This window comes from Macrotis lagotis, chromosome X, assembly GCF_037893015.1.
Source record: "Macrotis lagotis isolate mMagLag1 chromosome X, bilby.v1.9.chrom.fasta, whole genome shotgun sequence".
NCBI lineage: Eukaryota > Metazoa > Chordata > Mammalia > Peramelemorphia > Peramelidae > Macrotis > Macrotis lagotis.
In genome coordinates this window covers 595298915-595313325 of record NC_133666.1, presented here as the reverse complement: position 1 = coordinate 595313325, position 14411 = coordinate 595298915, and the positions used below count along the sequence as shown (strand labels likewise).

The window sequence follows — 14411 nt, the reverse complement described above, 5'->3', positions numbered from 1 at the left end:
CTCTGTGCCATTATTTATTAATTATGAGAGGCCATTTAAAAAAACTAACAAAGTTTTGATTTGGCCTAGAAAAGACCAGGTCCAAATCAAATGCCATGAAGAGTTATACATCATTATTTCATGTCGTTTCTAGAACTGCATCTTGTTCTTCAGAGAAAGATGACTTTTTTTAAAAGTAGTTGGACATAGTGTCTTATTTACTGTATGTAATTTGTCCCAACTTCTAGTACAATAGAAAGTTTGTGCCAAAACAATCTAGTATATATGTCTTTGAAAGAGGAAAAGGTTGTATTCTCTTCCATTGGAGAAATAGCCGGGGGGGGGGGGGGGGGGGTTATAGTGCAGGATTTTAAGGATCACTTTTATATAATTATCTTCATTATTTAGAAAGGTCAGGAGAAATTTGCTAACACCTACACATGTACAAAAAAAATTGTAATGGAAAGAAAAATTCTGAGTTTGAGAGATGCTTTGGAGCTTAAATTGGTTGTGGCCTTTTTGGAAGGTTTATCCTATCTTCAGTTCTTTCTGTTTTTATTTTTGCCAGCAATATACTGTGCTCCCTTAGCTCCTCAAGTATGTAGTGTTTCTAGGCAATCACTAATTTTAAATGTATTTTTCTGTTGCAACCAAATGATGGTTTAAATTATTAACATCCTTTGTTGATTATTTGGTGTTTTGTTTTTCTTTTTCTTAATTGCTTTGTAAATTAATTTTTGCCACCATTTATTTTTATAAAGGCAGCAACAAGAAGTCCATAACCTGTTGTTTGTTGGACTGATAGAAATTCTCATAAACCTTGTGCTGGCCAGAACTTTTGCTTTCTGTCCTTTACTGTTTTGTTTAAAGTTCTGACTTATCAATCCTTAGCTTATTTTTAAGCAGCTGATACCATTTCAGGGAGATCTGGATTGAGTTCTTTCCCCTCCCTTTTTTTCTTTCCTTTACTCTTTTTTTTCCCAGGTCCAACTGGCCCACCTTCAACACTCCCACTAGGCACCCAACCCCCCAGTGGCAGCTCCACTCTTTCCAAGAAGAGACCCCCTCCCCCACCACCAGGACACAAAAGAACCCTCTCTGATCCTCCAAGCCCATTACCTCATGGTCCCCAGAATAAAGGTGCAGTTCCTTGGGGTAAGTTTTTTGTTTCTTTTGATTTTTGTTTCTTTTTATTTAATAAATAGCCTAATGTGGGTTTCTAGTGCTCAGTGTACAGTGGGGTAATGTATCAAGGTCAACTAATATTTTTTAAACAGGTCATATAATAACTCTCATTGATATAACTAGTGTGATGGTAAAAGTTTAACAACCAGGTCTCTGAAAATTCACAAAGCACATTTAAGTTTAATCTACATTATTGACATTTTCTCCACTTCTTTTCTTATGTCTAGACTAGAAAAAAAGATAACAAATCAAATCCTGATTTGCTGATTTCAAAGATATACTCATTGAAAATTTAACAATCAGCCCTCAAAAATTGGTATGAGCTAACTCCAATACTTCCCTGATTTACAGTGTTTTCTTTACCATCATCCCATGAGACAAGTAATTCAAGCCCTTTTAATAAGTCCAAATTGCAAATCAGAAAATTGAGACACAGAAAGGCTAGGTGTCTTGTTCAGAAGAACAGCACTTTATGTTTATTTGTTTTTATTTTCATTTCCTAATTCTCTTCCCTCACCCTTGGAGAAGACAAGAAAGAAATACAATGCCTACTATAAATATGAAGTCATGCAAAATATTTCCACATTAGACATGAACAACATCTTCGGTTACCTAAGAACTATTTTTCTATAATAAACCTTTCTCAAAAATCCCTTTAATTCAATATAGCAAACATTTAAAAAATCACTTGAATAATAAAGCAATATGCTTAGAATTACAAGGGCCTACAAAAGATTAAAACCCATTGGGAAGACAGGTCATGTTTATGAATGGTGCTACATTTTGATAGTACTGATTTGACCATTCTCAAATAGTCACATGTAGCCATAAGGAAACAGTAACAAATACATACGTGTGTGTGTGTGTGTGTGTGTGTGTGTGTGTGTCTGTACCCTTAAACACACCTTCAAATGAGAAAGATTCCTTCTATAGATTAGGTTGGGGGGGCTATCTGTTAGGGACTTTAAGGAAGAGGTTCTTAACGTTTTTTTATGAACTGGACCTCTTTGTTAGTCGGTAAAGTGTGTAGATTTTTTCTCAAAAGAATGTTTTTAAAAAACATAAAATAGGAGCAGCTAGGTGGCGGAGTGGATAAAGCACCGGTTCAGGAGTCAGGAGTACCTGGGTTCAAATCCAGTCTCAGACACTTAATAATGACCTAGCTGTGTGGCCTTGGGCAAGCCACTTAACCCCATCTGCCTTGCAAAAATCTTAAAAAAAAAAAAAAACAAAAAAAAAAACATAAAATATATAAAAGAAGAAAAGAAGCCAGAGGAAGAGAAGCTAATTTCCCATCTACCTGAAATCAATCCACACCACAGGTTAAGAGATTCTATAAATTTACATTATTTGACATTTTACATTGTATGTTGGGGAAAGCATCACATACAAATTTTTTATCTTAATAGTATTTTTCCCAGTTACATGTAAAGATAGTTTTCAGCATTCATTTCTGTAAAACTTTGAGTTGCAAGTTTTTCTTCCTCCTCTTCCCTCTCCCCTCCTCAAGACTGCAATCTGATATAGGTTATACATGCACAGTCATGTTAAATATATTTCCATATTAGTCACTGTACAAATGAATTGTTATCATTATTACCTAGCAAAATTGAATTTAGGAACCAAACCTTTTTTTCCCTACATGTAGACATCCACATCAGTGCCCTAAAGTAGCAAGTTCCTAAAATAGTTTGGCTTTTGTGGATTCTTGCTCTATTTTAGAGAAAATCCAGTTCCAACCTTTTTTTTTAAAATAAAAAAGTACTAAATATGCCTCTAGGCCTTTATAATATATATATATGGTTTAAATAATGCTTTTTGCTTCCACTTTTGAAATGTATTATATTCATTGGTATAGGAAAGATTTGGATCTGATATTGGATGATAGGAAAGAACACTAAACTACAAAATAAGGAGATAAGAATTCTGAAACCTGGTCTACCAGTACCAATTGGGCAGCTTTGACTACTCTCCTTACCTGAGACTCTTTGGACCCAAATTAATTGAGGCTGGATTTTTTTTTTAATTCTCATTTTATTTTGTTTTTAAATCAAATTCAAGAGGAAGCCACAAACCATGTTAAAAAAAAATAATATAGAGTTAATGTCCCCTCAAGTAAGTAGTTTTTAGGTATAAAGACTCAGATCTAAAACATAAACATGAACTTGAAGCTGAGGTGGGGGGGGCGGGGATTTTGTTGTCCAGAGTCACACAGCTAATAGTATTAGAGTTAGGATGAAATCACAAGTCTTTTGACCACCCATTTCCACTCCTGAGAAAATCTCTCCTCTTCCCTTTCATGGTCTTTCCCAGTTTCAACAGAATGCCAGACCACTAGGAGAGCTGTACATGTCTTCCAAACTCCTCTTCTAAGAAATATCAGGAAGGTGGTGGAAATAAAATTGAATGAAGTCCAATGAAGGGAATAAAGTCCCCCCCCTTTTTTTTTTGCAAGGCAAATGGGGTTAAGTGGCTTGCCCAAGGCCACACAGCTTAGGTAATTATTAAGTGTCTGAAGCTGGATTTGAACTCAGGTACTCCTGACTCCAGGGCCGGTGCTCTATCCACTGTGCCACCTAGTTGCCCCTCCTTCCCCCTTTTTAATATCTACATTAGGTTTCCTTGGGAATTTATGCATGAACTCAATAAGTAGCTCCAGTAAGTGTAACTAGAAGATCATAGAGACATCATTGGCAAATCTGAATAGGGTAGAATCCACTGGATTTTTTTTTTTCTTCCAGCCTCCTACAGAAACCAGTTTAGCAATCACTGGTTGATAGAAATTTTCCCCTTGTGAAGGAAATTTCTATGTTTATTAACTTTAATTCCACCAGGACAATATTTCTTCAAGATTTTGATTGTCAAAGATTTCTTAAGTGTATAGAAATAAGATTTGGCAATCATATTGTGTAATACTTCAGTATTTTTAAAGGATAGCCACTTGGTCATTTCTTTTAGAAATAAATGAAGCCCAGGAGGACAAGTTAATAGAAATTGTGCTAGAAGCAACAGAAGTTTTTATCTTATGAAATCATGGAGGTGAATGTGTTATGTACTAGAATTCTAGAATTTTATGACTGTAAAGAACTTTATCAGTCATCTCACAAGTCCTACAAACTTTGTCTCCTACCATCCAGAAATCTTGCATTCATGTCTCAAGATTTATATAAATATATTTCATTTTCACAGCTGGATCAGGGAACAAAATCTCCTCTTGGTTTTGTTAGTCAATATAATAACAAATACAGTAGCAGAAGTAGCAGCAATAATAGATTTAGATAGTACTTTAAGATTTGCAAAGTGCTTTAGAAATATTGCCCTATTGTCCTGGGAGCTAAAGAACTATTATTATTATACCAATTTTAGAGTTGAAAATGAGACTGATAGCAGTTGTCTTGCCCAGGATCAAATAGCTAGTAAATATTTGATACCAGATTTGACTTAAGATTTTCCTGATGCCAAGTACCACCTAGTACCCTCTAGAATCTCAATTCTAAACCTCCTCATTCTACCCCAGCCCTCCAAGATGCTAAGTGGTACTGGAAGGAATTGAGTATCCATGTTGGGCAGCTGTGTAAGGGGGTAGTCATAATGGAGATGGTGATGATGAAGATGATGCTTGTCCTTTGTTCTCAAAGAAGACCATGACATCAAGGAGGGGAAGCCATGACATGGCACATGAATTATCCGAGTGAGGAGGTGTTGTTCTAAGTCACCAGCCTCACTTTGTGCTCTGGAACCCTGAGAGTCCAGTGGTCAAACATGAACCAGGACAACTGGAGATGGCCCTGGATGGGAGGCAAACAGGTTAAGTGACTTGACCAAGGTCACAAGCTAGGAATGATCAAGTTTCTGAGGCCAGATTTGGAAGTCTTTCCCAGTCTTCCTTAATCTTAATGTGTTCCCTCTGAGATTAACTCCCATTTATCTTACATGTATGTATTTTTTAAAATGGTTGTTTTTGTGCTGTTTTCCCTATTAAACTATGAGTTCTTTGAGAATAGGGGCTATTTTCACCTTGGTATCTCTAGTGCTTCAAGTTATTCCTAGCATCTAATAGCCACTTATTAAATGGTTATTGAATTGACCCAATTTGGTCCATGGGTTTAGAGTCAAAGGAACAGGGTTGAAATTTTTAGCTCTGCTACTTGCCAGCTGTATTCTATATAACCTTGCCCAAGTCATTGAACGTGGAGTGGCTAGGTGGCACAGTGGATAGAGCACAGGCCTGGAGTCAGGAGGACCTGGGTTGAAATCCGACCTCAGACACTTAATAATTACCTAGCTGTGTGGCCTTGGACAAGCCACTTAACCCCATTGCCTCACAAAAAAAAAAAAAAAAACAAGTCATTGAACTTCATGAAACAAGACTTAGTTTTCTCATCTAAAAAAAGAAGATAGTCTTAGCACTTTATGCTAGGTGGTTGTAAGGAAATGCTTGAAGTCAATATAGAAATTAAAGTTGTTTTTTTCCCTCTTTGTCTGTAACTGTCAGTCTATATGTCAGCCACCAACTTTAGTGGAAGAGCATTTATTTTTATTTTTAAAATAGCACATCATTTAATTATTTTAATAGAAGATACTATTTCATATCACATTATTTACACAGGTATGAAAGTATACCACAAATATTTACAGTAATACATAAAACACTATCATAATCTTATACCAACAAAATATTTTAAAAGTGACTCCCAGATGTTAGGCATGACTTGAAGTACTGCAGATGCCACAGTGAAATCAGCCCCTATTCTCAGAGAACCCATACAAAATACTTAATATTTTCCTTCCTGGACCTAGAAAACAGACTATTGTTAGACTGCAACATTTAAATATAGGTGAAGAACACTGAGGAAGTTACCTATGGTGCTTTGCCAGATCCCCTCTCCCTGTGTTTCCATGTTCTGCTTGAAGATGAAATTTCTTACATCAGTGGTTTAATACAGTCCTAGATCACAAGGCAAAGAAATGCAGCCCCATCCTCTAAGGGTGTACACATGTCAATCAAGCAATCAATGGGAATACAAGTAAAAAGAATTAATCCAAAGAGCTTCCATTCTAATGAGGGGAACATGTATATATATATAAAAATATGGAGGGTATAAAGTTCATAAATGTACAAATTGTGTGTGTGTGTGTGTGTGTGTGTGTGTGTGTGTGTGTATCAACGTATGCATTTATGGCAGCTAGATGGCCCAGTGGATACAGTACTGGGCCTGGGATCCAGGAAACCTGACTTCAAATACTTATTAGCTGTGTGACTCTGGACAGATCATTTAACTCAGTGATCACTCCCTCAGTCACTGCTTCCTCATCTGTAAAATGGGGATAATAACAGTATATACTTTCCAGGATTGTTATGAAGATTAAATGAGATTAGCATTTATAAAATATCTAACATTATACCTGGTACATAGTAGATACTTATTAAATGCTTATTTTGCATATATTTACATGTGTATATGCACATGTATACACATACCTGTTAACTTCCCTTGGGTTTTAATGTGATTTTAAGCTTTAATTACATACACACAAACGCACGCACACACATACACATATGTCTATAGCTAAGTAGAACAGTTAGTTAAGAGCTGTATTTGGAGTCAGAAACACTCCATCAGTCTTACTAGCTATGTGACCTTGGATAAATCACTTTTATTCACTTCAGGTTCCTTATCTTTAAAATATGGATAATATAATTAATAACATTATTACTACTATCTCCCAACCTTGCTGCGAGGATCAAATGAGATAATATGTGTGTATGTGTGTGTGGGTATAAATATATAATATACATGTATATTATATATATAGCACTTTGCAAACCTTAAATGTTATATAAATGCTAGCCATAATTAGCTTTCATGTCTGTGTGTACATGTATAATGAGAGGTTAACATTTCCCCTTTAACACACACATACATACACACACACAAAGTAGTTAGATCCAAGGTAATTTGGAAGGAAGCCTGTTAAGCAGGCTCAGTGCTTAGAGTTCTGGGCCTGGAATCAGGAAAACCTGAGTTCAAATTTGATCTCAGACATTTACTAGTTGTATGACCCTGGGAAAGTCACTTAACTTCTGTTTGCTTTAATCCACAAAAGGAGGAAATGGAAAACGATTCTACTATATTTGCCATAGTTGTATCGAACAGTAGCCATCTCTAGAGTGGTGAAGAAAGAAAAAAAAAGAAATTCACACGATAATTTTATATATTTAAGAGGAATAGCAAATTGTATGTAATAGATTTGAAGTTTCGTGTGCAATCATTTTTATTATACTTTTAAGAAAATGCTTGTTTTATTGCATAACTTGAAAATAAAATAAACAAGTGTAAAAATAATCAAAAATCTGAGGGACAGTATGGTCCACAGGGTCACAAAATGTCAGACACAACTGAAAGCAATGTCATCAATAAATTAAGAAGGATAGATAAGAGCAACTCTAGACATCAAAAAGGGTTTCTTGAAGGAAAAGGGATGGGAGCTAGCCAGGCCAGAGAAAGGAGATTGACACAAGTGAGCAATAGGGAGAAGACCAGTGTGGTCTAATCAAAGAGTCAGAAAGGGAAGTCCAGAACTATAATGTGGTTGAAGTGGCAGGTAGTTAAACTTGACTCTCTTTTATATGTAGAAGCTCCAAAAGAAGCTGAAGCCTTTTTCAAATGCACCAGCCTAGGCTAAGGAGACCCTAGGCACTTTTTGAATACAGGGTTTGCTGAAGTACTTGGGTTTAAGGGCTGCACACCAGCATTATCTCTATTGCTACCTAGTTGATGGTGCTTCTCTCCCTGGGGAAAGTAATCCAATCTAGTTAGCCATAGTTTAGTAACTATTTTTTTCTCCTTAGGTAATGACATGGGTCCGTCATCTTCCAGTAAAACCACAAACAAGTTTGAAGGAATGTCTCAACAATCAAGGTAGGTTGATCTTTGATACTCAGTATTCTGCTGTTTTCATACAGTTGTGTTTAAGGGAACATATCCCATGTCAGATCTACTACCACTTGACAGATAAAGGAACTGAGGCCAAGAGATTTTATGGGATATCCAATAGATATTTTTAAAAATTGTAGCCATCATTTTCAAACTTTCATATTAGATACAGATATTGCAATAACTCTCTTTATTGACTACATTGTTCAGAATGGAGTTTAGGGAAGGAACAGAACTCAGGAGCAGAAGACTCACCCCCAGAGGTTTCCAAAGCATCTGAAAACTCTCTATTCAAAAGTTTTCCTTTTGAAAGTCTTATATAGTACTATGAAAGTAGTGTTTGTTAGAACCATAGAATATTAGACATATGTATACTTTAGAGATCACCCAGTTCTATGTCTTGAGGCCCAGAAAAGGCATTAACTGGTTCAGAAATTAACTACCAAAAATGGTTATTTTTGAGACAGGACACTTGGGGAAGGCAGGACATCAGTTTTCATTTGAATTTCTTACCATTGTTTAATGGAAAGTAGATAGCAGAATTCCCATTTCCTATTCTCCCACCTTATTCCAATATAGACTTTTAAATACAGCCTGTGTAGGATCCCTTTTAACAAGCCAGATGTTTCTGTTGCCCAGAGCAATGTACTACCTCACTGGAGGATCTGTAAACCAGAGTCTCCTGATGATTCATGAGTTTCTAAGATCTTTGCCTCCTGCTTATGCCCTAAGAATTGACCTCTCCTCCCTTTGCTTAGTGGGTGACCCAGACCCCTGTGATTGCGTGACCATCTGGGGAATTCTTCACGAGAGTTTTCAGAAGCCAAAGAGATCTATTTTTAGAGTTTTGTCAGTGGGCAGATGTTACACATATAAAACATAAATATCAATCAGTATTGCATGTGCTTTCTTGCCAAGGAATCCAGGCAGAATTTTTTTATGAGTGCAAACTTCATAACTGTTATAAGGAAAATCTTCCTGTTTATTTACCACTAATCTTTTTTGCATGATAAATCTATCTCAGACACTGTTATTCCATGGTTCCCCAAAGTGTGCTGTGATTCTCAAGGGCATCAGGGGAAACTAAGACTTGGGGGTGAATGGTGGGGGAGAGGGGAGGATGGAGTCAGAGTGGAACAAAAAAGTAAAAACAAGGAAGAGCTGTCTGAAGAAAGATAAAGCAGCTAGGTTTTTCTCATTTCTCTTTCTTTTCTGGCTTTTTTGTATGGAGTTAAGGCAACCAGAAAAGAAACTGTAAATTTGTACATGGGGGGGAAGAGAACAGCAAAAAATGGTTATTTAAATAAAACATTCTTAAGGTATCTTTGGCATAAAAAAAACTTTGTTGCTGTTCCTCTTTATTTTTGTTAAAACTTTGGTGACTTCCTAAGAGGTCCTTTGAACACAGTTATTCTGCTTTTATTAAAGAAAAATAAGAGTTTTATGGTATTTTTAAAATTAAGTTCTACTTTGCTGCTTTCCTATACAGCATTAATACCTGCCCATAAGGTTTCCCCTTCCAGTAAAATGGAGATTACTAAACTATTGGCTCCTGATCCTTTAGATGCTAATTATTGAGTTTGTGGTTTTGAGATGCTAAAATTGTATCTCTTGCTTTTGTCTTTGGAGAATTCCTTGGTGTTTTCAATTTCAACCAAATGATAGGGAGGGAGAGAGGGAGCATGGGAATAAAAGAAAAATTAAACTTCTTTGACCAACTCTGGAAAACGGTCCTAGGTGTGATGCTTTCCTTTTTCTTTGCAATCTTTCCTATTACTCCCCATCCATATTGTAGGAACATTGTTATGATTGGTTGGTCTCCATTGAACTCTGAGATCCTTGAACAATAATTTGGCTAATAATATTGCAACTGATTAAAGTCATAATGATTTTTATTGATTTATCAGTACCGGCTCTGCAAAGACTGCCCTTGGCCCAAGAGTTCTTCCAAAACTACCTCAGAAAGGTAAGGCTTGCCTTTTTCAAATCTATATGGAGTTAAACAGTATTCCCTCTTCTGACATTGCTACCATTGTGATGCAGGTCCTCACACCTAAATGGTCCCCACCAGACCCTGCTGGTGGATCTGCTTGTCTTAAGTCTCCCTGCTCCATTCAACCAGTAAAGTGATTTTCCTAAAGAATAGATCCAAACATGTCAATCCCCCTCCTCCTGCCACCCACTTTCTATAAACTTGAATGGCTCCCTGTTGCCCCCTGGAGCAAATACAGAATGTTCTATTTGGCATTCAAAATCCCTTCCTAACCTAACTTCTCCCTGCCTTTACAGTCTTCTCCCGCCTTACTCCCTACCACATACTCTTCAAAAAAGATGTTCCATCTCTCAGTTCTGGGTATTTTCTCAAACTGTCTACCATGCCTGCAGTGCTCTTTCTCTTCTATCCTGGCTACTGAGTTCCCCAATTTCTCCTAAGTCCCAACTAAAATCCTGCCTTCTCCAGCTTCATAAGCTCCATGAGAATATGACTTAAGCTGCTTTTAGTTCTGTTTTATACACAGACTCTGAATTAATGTCTGTTGAATAAATAAAGATACGTTAAGAAAAGTTTTTAAAAAAAAGTCATAGTTATATAGCTTTTTAAAACTTGCAAGCACTTTACTGCATTTTCCTATTTGAGTTACACAATATCCCTGCAAGGTAGGCACTATAGGAATTGTCCTCATTTTATTAATGAGAATACTAAGGCTTGTCTATGATCACACAGACAGTGACAAGAGTATCTGAATTTCAAGTCCCCCTAACTCAAGGACCAGCATTTCAAAAGTAGGTAGTATTTGGCCTTGATGACTAAGTAGGAAGTCAGCAGACAAGGAAATATGGCAGTTGGGGGAAACTAAAATGGATTTTTTTAAGCTTTAGAACTACACACAAATTATCTCTCATAGTTGAATTTTGGACCCTTTCTCTGCTACTTAGGTTTGCTATTAAAATATAAACACCTTTGGTTTTGTATTCTTATTTAAATTTCTTACAAGACAAGGTTTCCACATGTATGTGGATGTGCACGCATACATATATATATGTATGTATATATATATACATACATATATATATATATATATATATGACATCTTTGCTTTGTACTATGCTGTCCAGATTTGTCATTAATTTCCTTCTAAGGAGAAAGTTATCTCCTTACATGTTACATATTTCCAGAAGAATGTATACTCCTTAAGGACAGAGGATATTATATTCTTAGTTTTGTATTTCTAAGTCCTTAGCATAACTCCTTGCACAGAGCACAGAGTATTTTGAATGGAATTGTCTTTGAAGATGGAGCCACTAGATAAGAGACTGTCTCTAACCAAGTCTCCAACAAATATGAAGTTATATCTACTATGTGAAATCAAGTGTGCATTTCTGCAACAGTATCTTGTAACCCCCATTCCAACAAGTCATTTAGCCTTGGTTCTTCAAAAAGATAGACTTCTCATAATTTGGAAATATTTCAGGAAGGACTTTTCAACGGGATTATCAAGAAGCAAAAACAGTCCTGGAAGTCTAGGTGGCAAAGATTAATTAACTCTTCTATAAATCTAGCCCCTTTGAGCTTGTTGTTACTAGACATCATTAGACTTCAAAATCCTATAAACAGATACATGGAGCAGAATTAGATTCAAAATTCAGTCGTTAAGAAAAATGAAAATAGAAAGAAATTTTAGAGAAATAAAGATAATTAAAAATAGGTAGGAATTCCACAGGTAAAGAGGGAGAAGTCAGCAAGGTTAGGATTAAAAATGAAGAGAAAAGACTGATATTTCTTTTTGTTGTTGTTTTGAACATATCAAACACCTCATAGAACTGGCATCTGCATATGCATAGTAGAACAAAAAAAGGGTTTTACATAAAACTGAGAATATTTTCTACAGCTTGCTTTCCTTTTTTAATTATATCATAAAATCAATCTATAGCTTTCAAAACTGTCCTACTTATCTGAATTTTTATGGTCTTTCTTCTATTCATTTTTTAATGTTTTATTTTTCCGTTTTTTAAACATTAATTTTTTTCTCTCCCACTTTTTCTTTATTGCCTACCCCATTGAAAAACAGACTCCTTGTAAAAAATAATTAGGATGATATGCATGTTGTGATTATGCAAGTCAGGAAAATGAAAATAGAACCACAGAGAAGGGTTTGAGCCAGGTGCATACTTCCCCAGAAGCAGCACCTGGTTATTTAGAGACTTGGTTCAGGATCCAAGTTATAGATCCAGTTTCCTTTGTCCTGTGTTCCCTACTTTCTCCAACCAGGATTTTTCAGAGGTTTCTCCATTCAAAGAAAGAAGGAAAGGACACATATGAACAAAAATACTTACAGCAGCTCTTTTTTGGTAGCAAAGGACTGGAAACTAAAGGATAGCCATCTATTAAGGAAGAGTTAAATCAAGTATAGCATATAAATGAAATATAATACTATTGTGCCATAAGAAATGATGAAAGGGAGAACAGCTAGGTGGCCTAGCTGTGTGGTCTTGGACAAGCCACTTAACCCCATTGCCTTGTGAGAGAGAGAGAGAGAAGGAAGGAAGGAAGGAAGGAAGGAAGGAAGGAAGGAAGGAAGGAAGGAAGGAAGGAAGGAGGAAGGAAGGAAGGAAGATGATGAAAGGGATGAGTTCAGAGTAAAATGCAAAACTTGTAGAGTCTAATACAGAGTGACGTGGACAAAACTGGAACAATTGTTCAGTCGTTTTTCAGTGATGTTCAACTCTTTGTGACCCCTTTTGGAGTTTTCTTAGCAGAGATATTGGGTGTTATTTGCCATTTCCTTTTCTGGCTCATTTTTACAGATCAGGAAACTGAGACACAGTTTAGTGACTTGCCTGAGTTTACGTAGCTAGTAAATGATTGATATTAAATTTGAACTCAGGAAAATGAGTCTTCTTAACTCAAGGTTCTACATTCTATCTGTTGTACTACCTAGCTGTCAGAACAATTTATACAATAACAGCAATACTTTAAAAAAAAAATTTAGGGGGCAGCTAGGTGGTGCAGTGGATGGAGTACTGGCCCTGGAGTCAGGAGGACCTGAGTTCAAATCCAGCCTTAGACATTTAATAATTGTCTAGCTGTGTGACCTTGGGCAAGTCACTCTTAATCCCATTGTCTCAAATGGAAAAATAAAAAAAAACAACTTTGAAAGTCTTAAAAACTCTGATCAATGAATGACTAACCATGAATTAAAAAAAAACTGATGATGAAATATGCTAACCTGACAAAAAGGTTATGGTCTCAGATTAAAAGGAAATTTTTATTTTTTTGGACATTGTCCAATAGGGAAATTTGTTTTGCTTGACTATAATTTATTACAAGGATTTTGTTTTTCTTTTTTTTTCCAATGTTAGATGGAGATGGGAGGAAGAGAAAATCTATTTTCATCTTTTTTTTAAAAAAAATAAAAAATTTTAAAGTATCTAGGCAAAACACTAACTTGCTGTCCCTCTTCTGCTTCACTCTACATGAGTCTGAGCTAATGATTTTTATGGAAACACTGGGTAGGTCATTCAGTGGGCATTCTGATTTTAACTTGTTTTTTTTTACTGATGAATGTCAGAGAAAACTTTTTTCCTTTTAAAAATACTGTTTACAAACTTCGTTTATGTTTTTTCTTCCTCTCTCATGGTTTTCTTTCTTTTCCCTTAGTCCTAATTCCTTTTCTACAAATAACTAATATGTAAATATGTTAAACACAAATGTATATATCTAACTTTTACTAGACTGTTTACCTCCAAGGGGAGGAGGAAAGGAAGGAAAGGTGGTAGAAAAATATGTAGTTTATAAATTTGCAAATGGATGAATGTTGAAAAAAAAATTCTAATTTAAAAAATAAAAATGCACATGCAGTGTACTCGTAGATTAGTTTCTGTCACACTTTAAAGTATTACTGTCTCTTAAAGAGTAACATGCTCAGTTTTCATGCTTTCATATACAAATAACTTCATTTTATATTGAGAATGTTATATATAATACATATCTTTAATATTCTCAATCTTAATTATTTGAGAATAGGTAGGTATGTTTCTCAGTTTAACTTATTAAAAATGACACCATGTTCTCATCAAGGAACCTGAAGCTTCTCCCATATCATGAGAGGTATGCAGAGATATCCATGAAATATGTTTGAGTGGTTCATAATGTGCTATTCCCATTACTCTTATCAAATACCCTAAGCAAAAGAGGAAAAGTAACAAAATTCAAATTGAGTAAAATATTAACAAGTTAGCTGTCTGAAATAGACAGAACTGTGTTTTTTCTTGTCTCTCAACTTACTGTTCCAAGCATTCAGTCAACAA

At 35.7% G+C, this 14411-nt stretch overlaps 1 protein-coding gene across 6 annotated transcripts in view; it reads left to right on the top strand.

The window, feature by feature from the left end:
- ASAP1 (ArfGAP with SH3 domain, ankyrin repeat and PH domain 1) overlaps window positions 1-14411 on the top strand; it is a 606433-nt gene that overhangs the window by 576138 nt on the left and 15884 nt on the right. For 5 of the 6 annotated variants that reach the window (XM_074202331.1, XM_074202330.1, XM_074202328.1 and 2 more), the window contains 3 exons: window positions 964-1134; window positions 8018-8087; window positions 10010-10068. In XM_074202331.1, coding sequence (XP_074058432.1) covers window positions 964-1134; window positions 8018-8087; window positions 10010-10068 — 300 coding nt within the window. The remainder of the gene's footprint in view (window positions 1-963; window positions 1135-8017; window positions 8088-10009; window positions 10069-14411) is intronic. The other variant, XM_074202334.1, reaches the window with a different exon arrangement.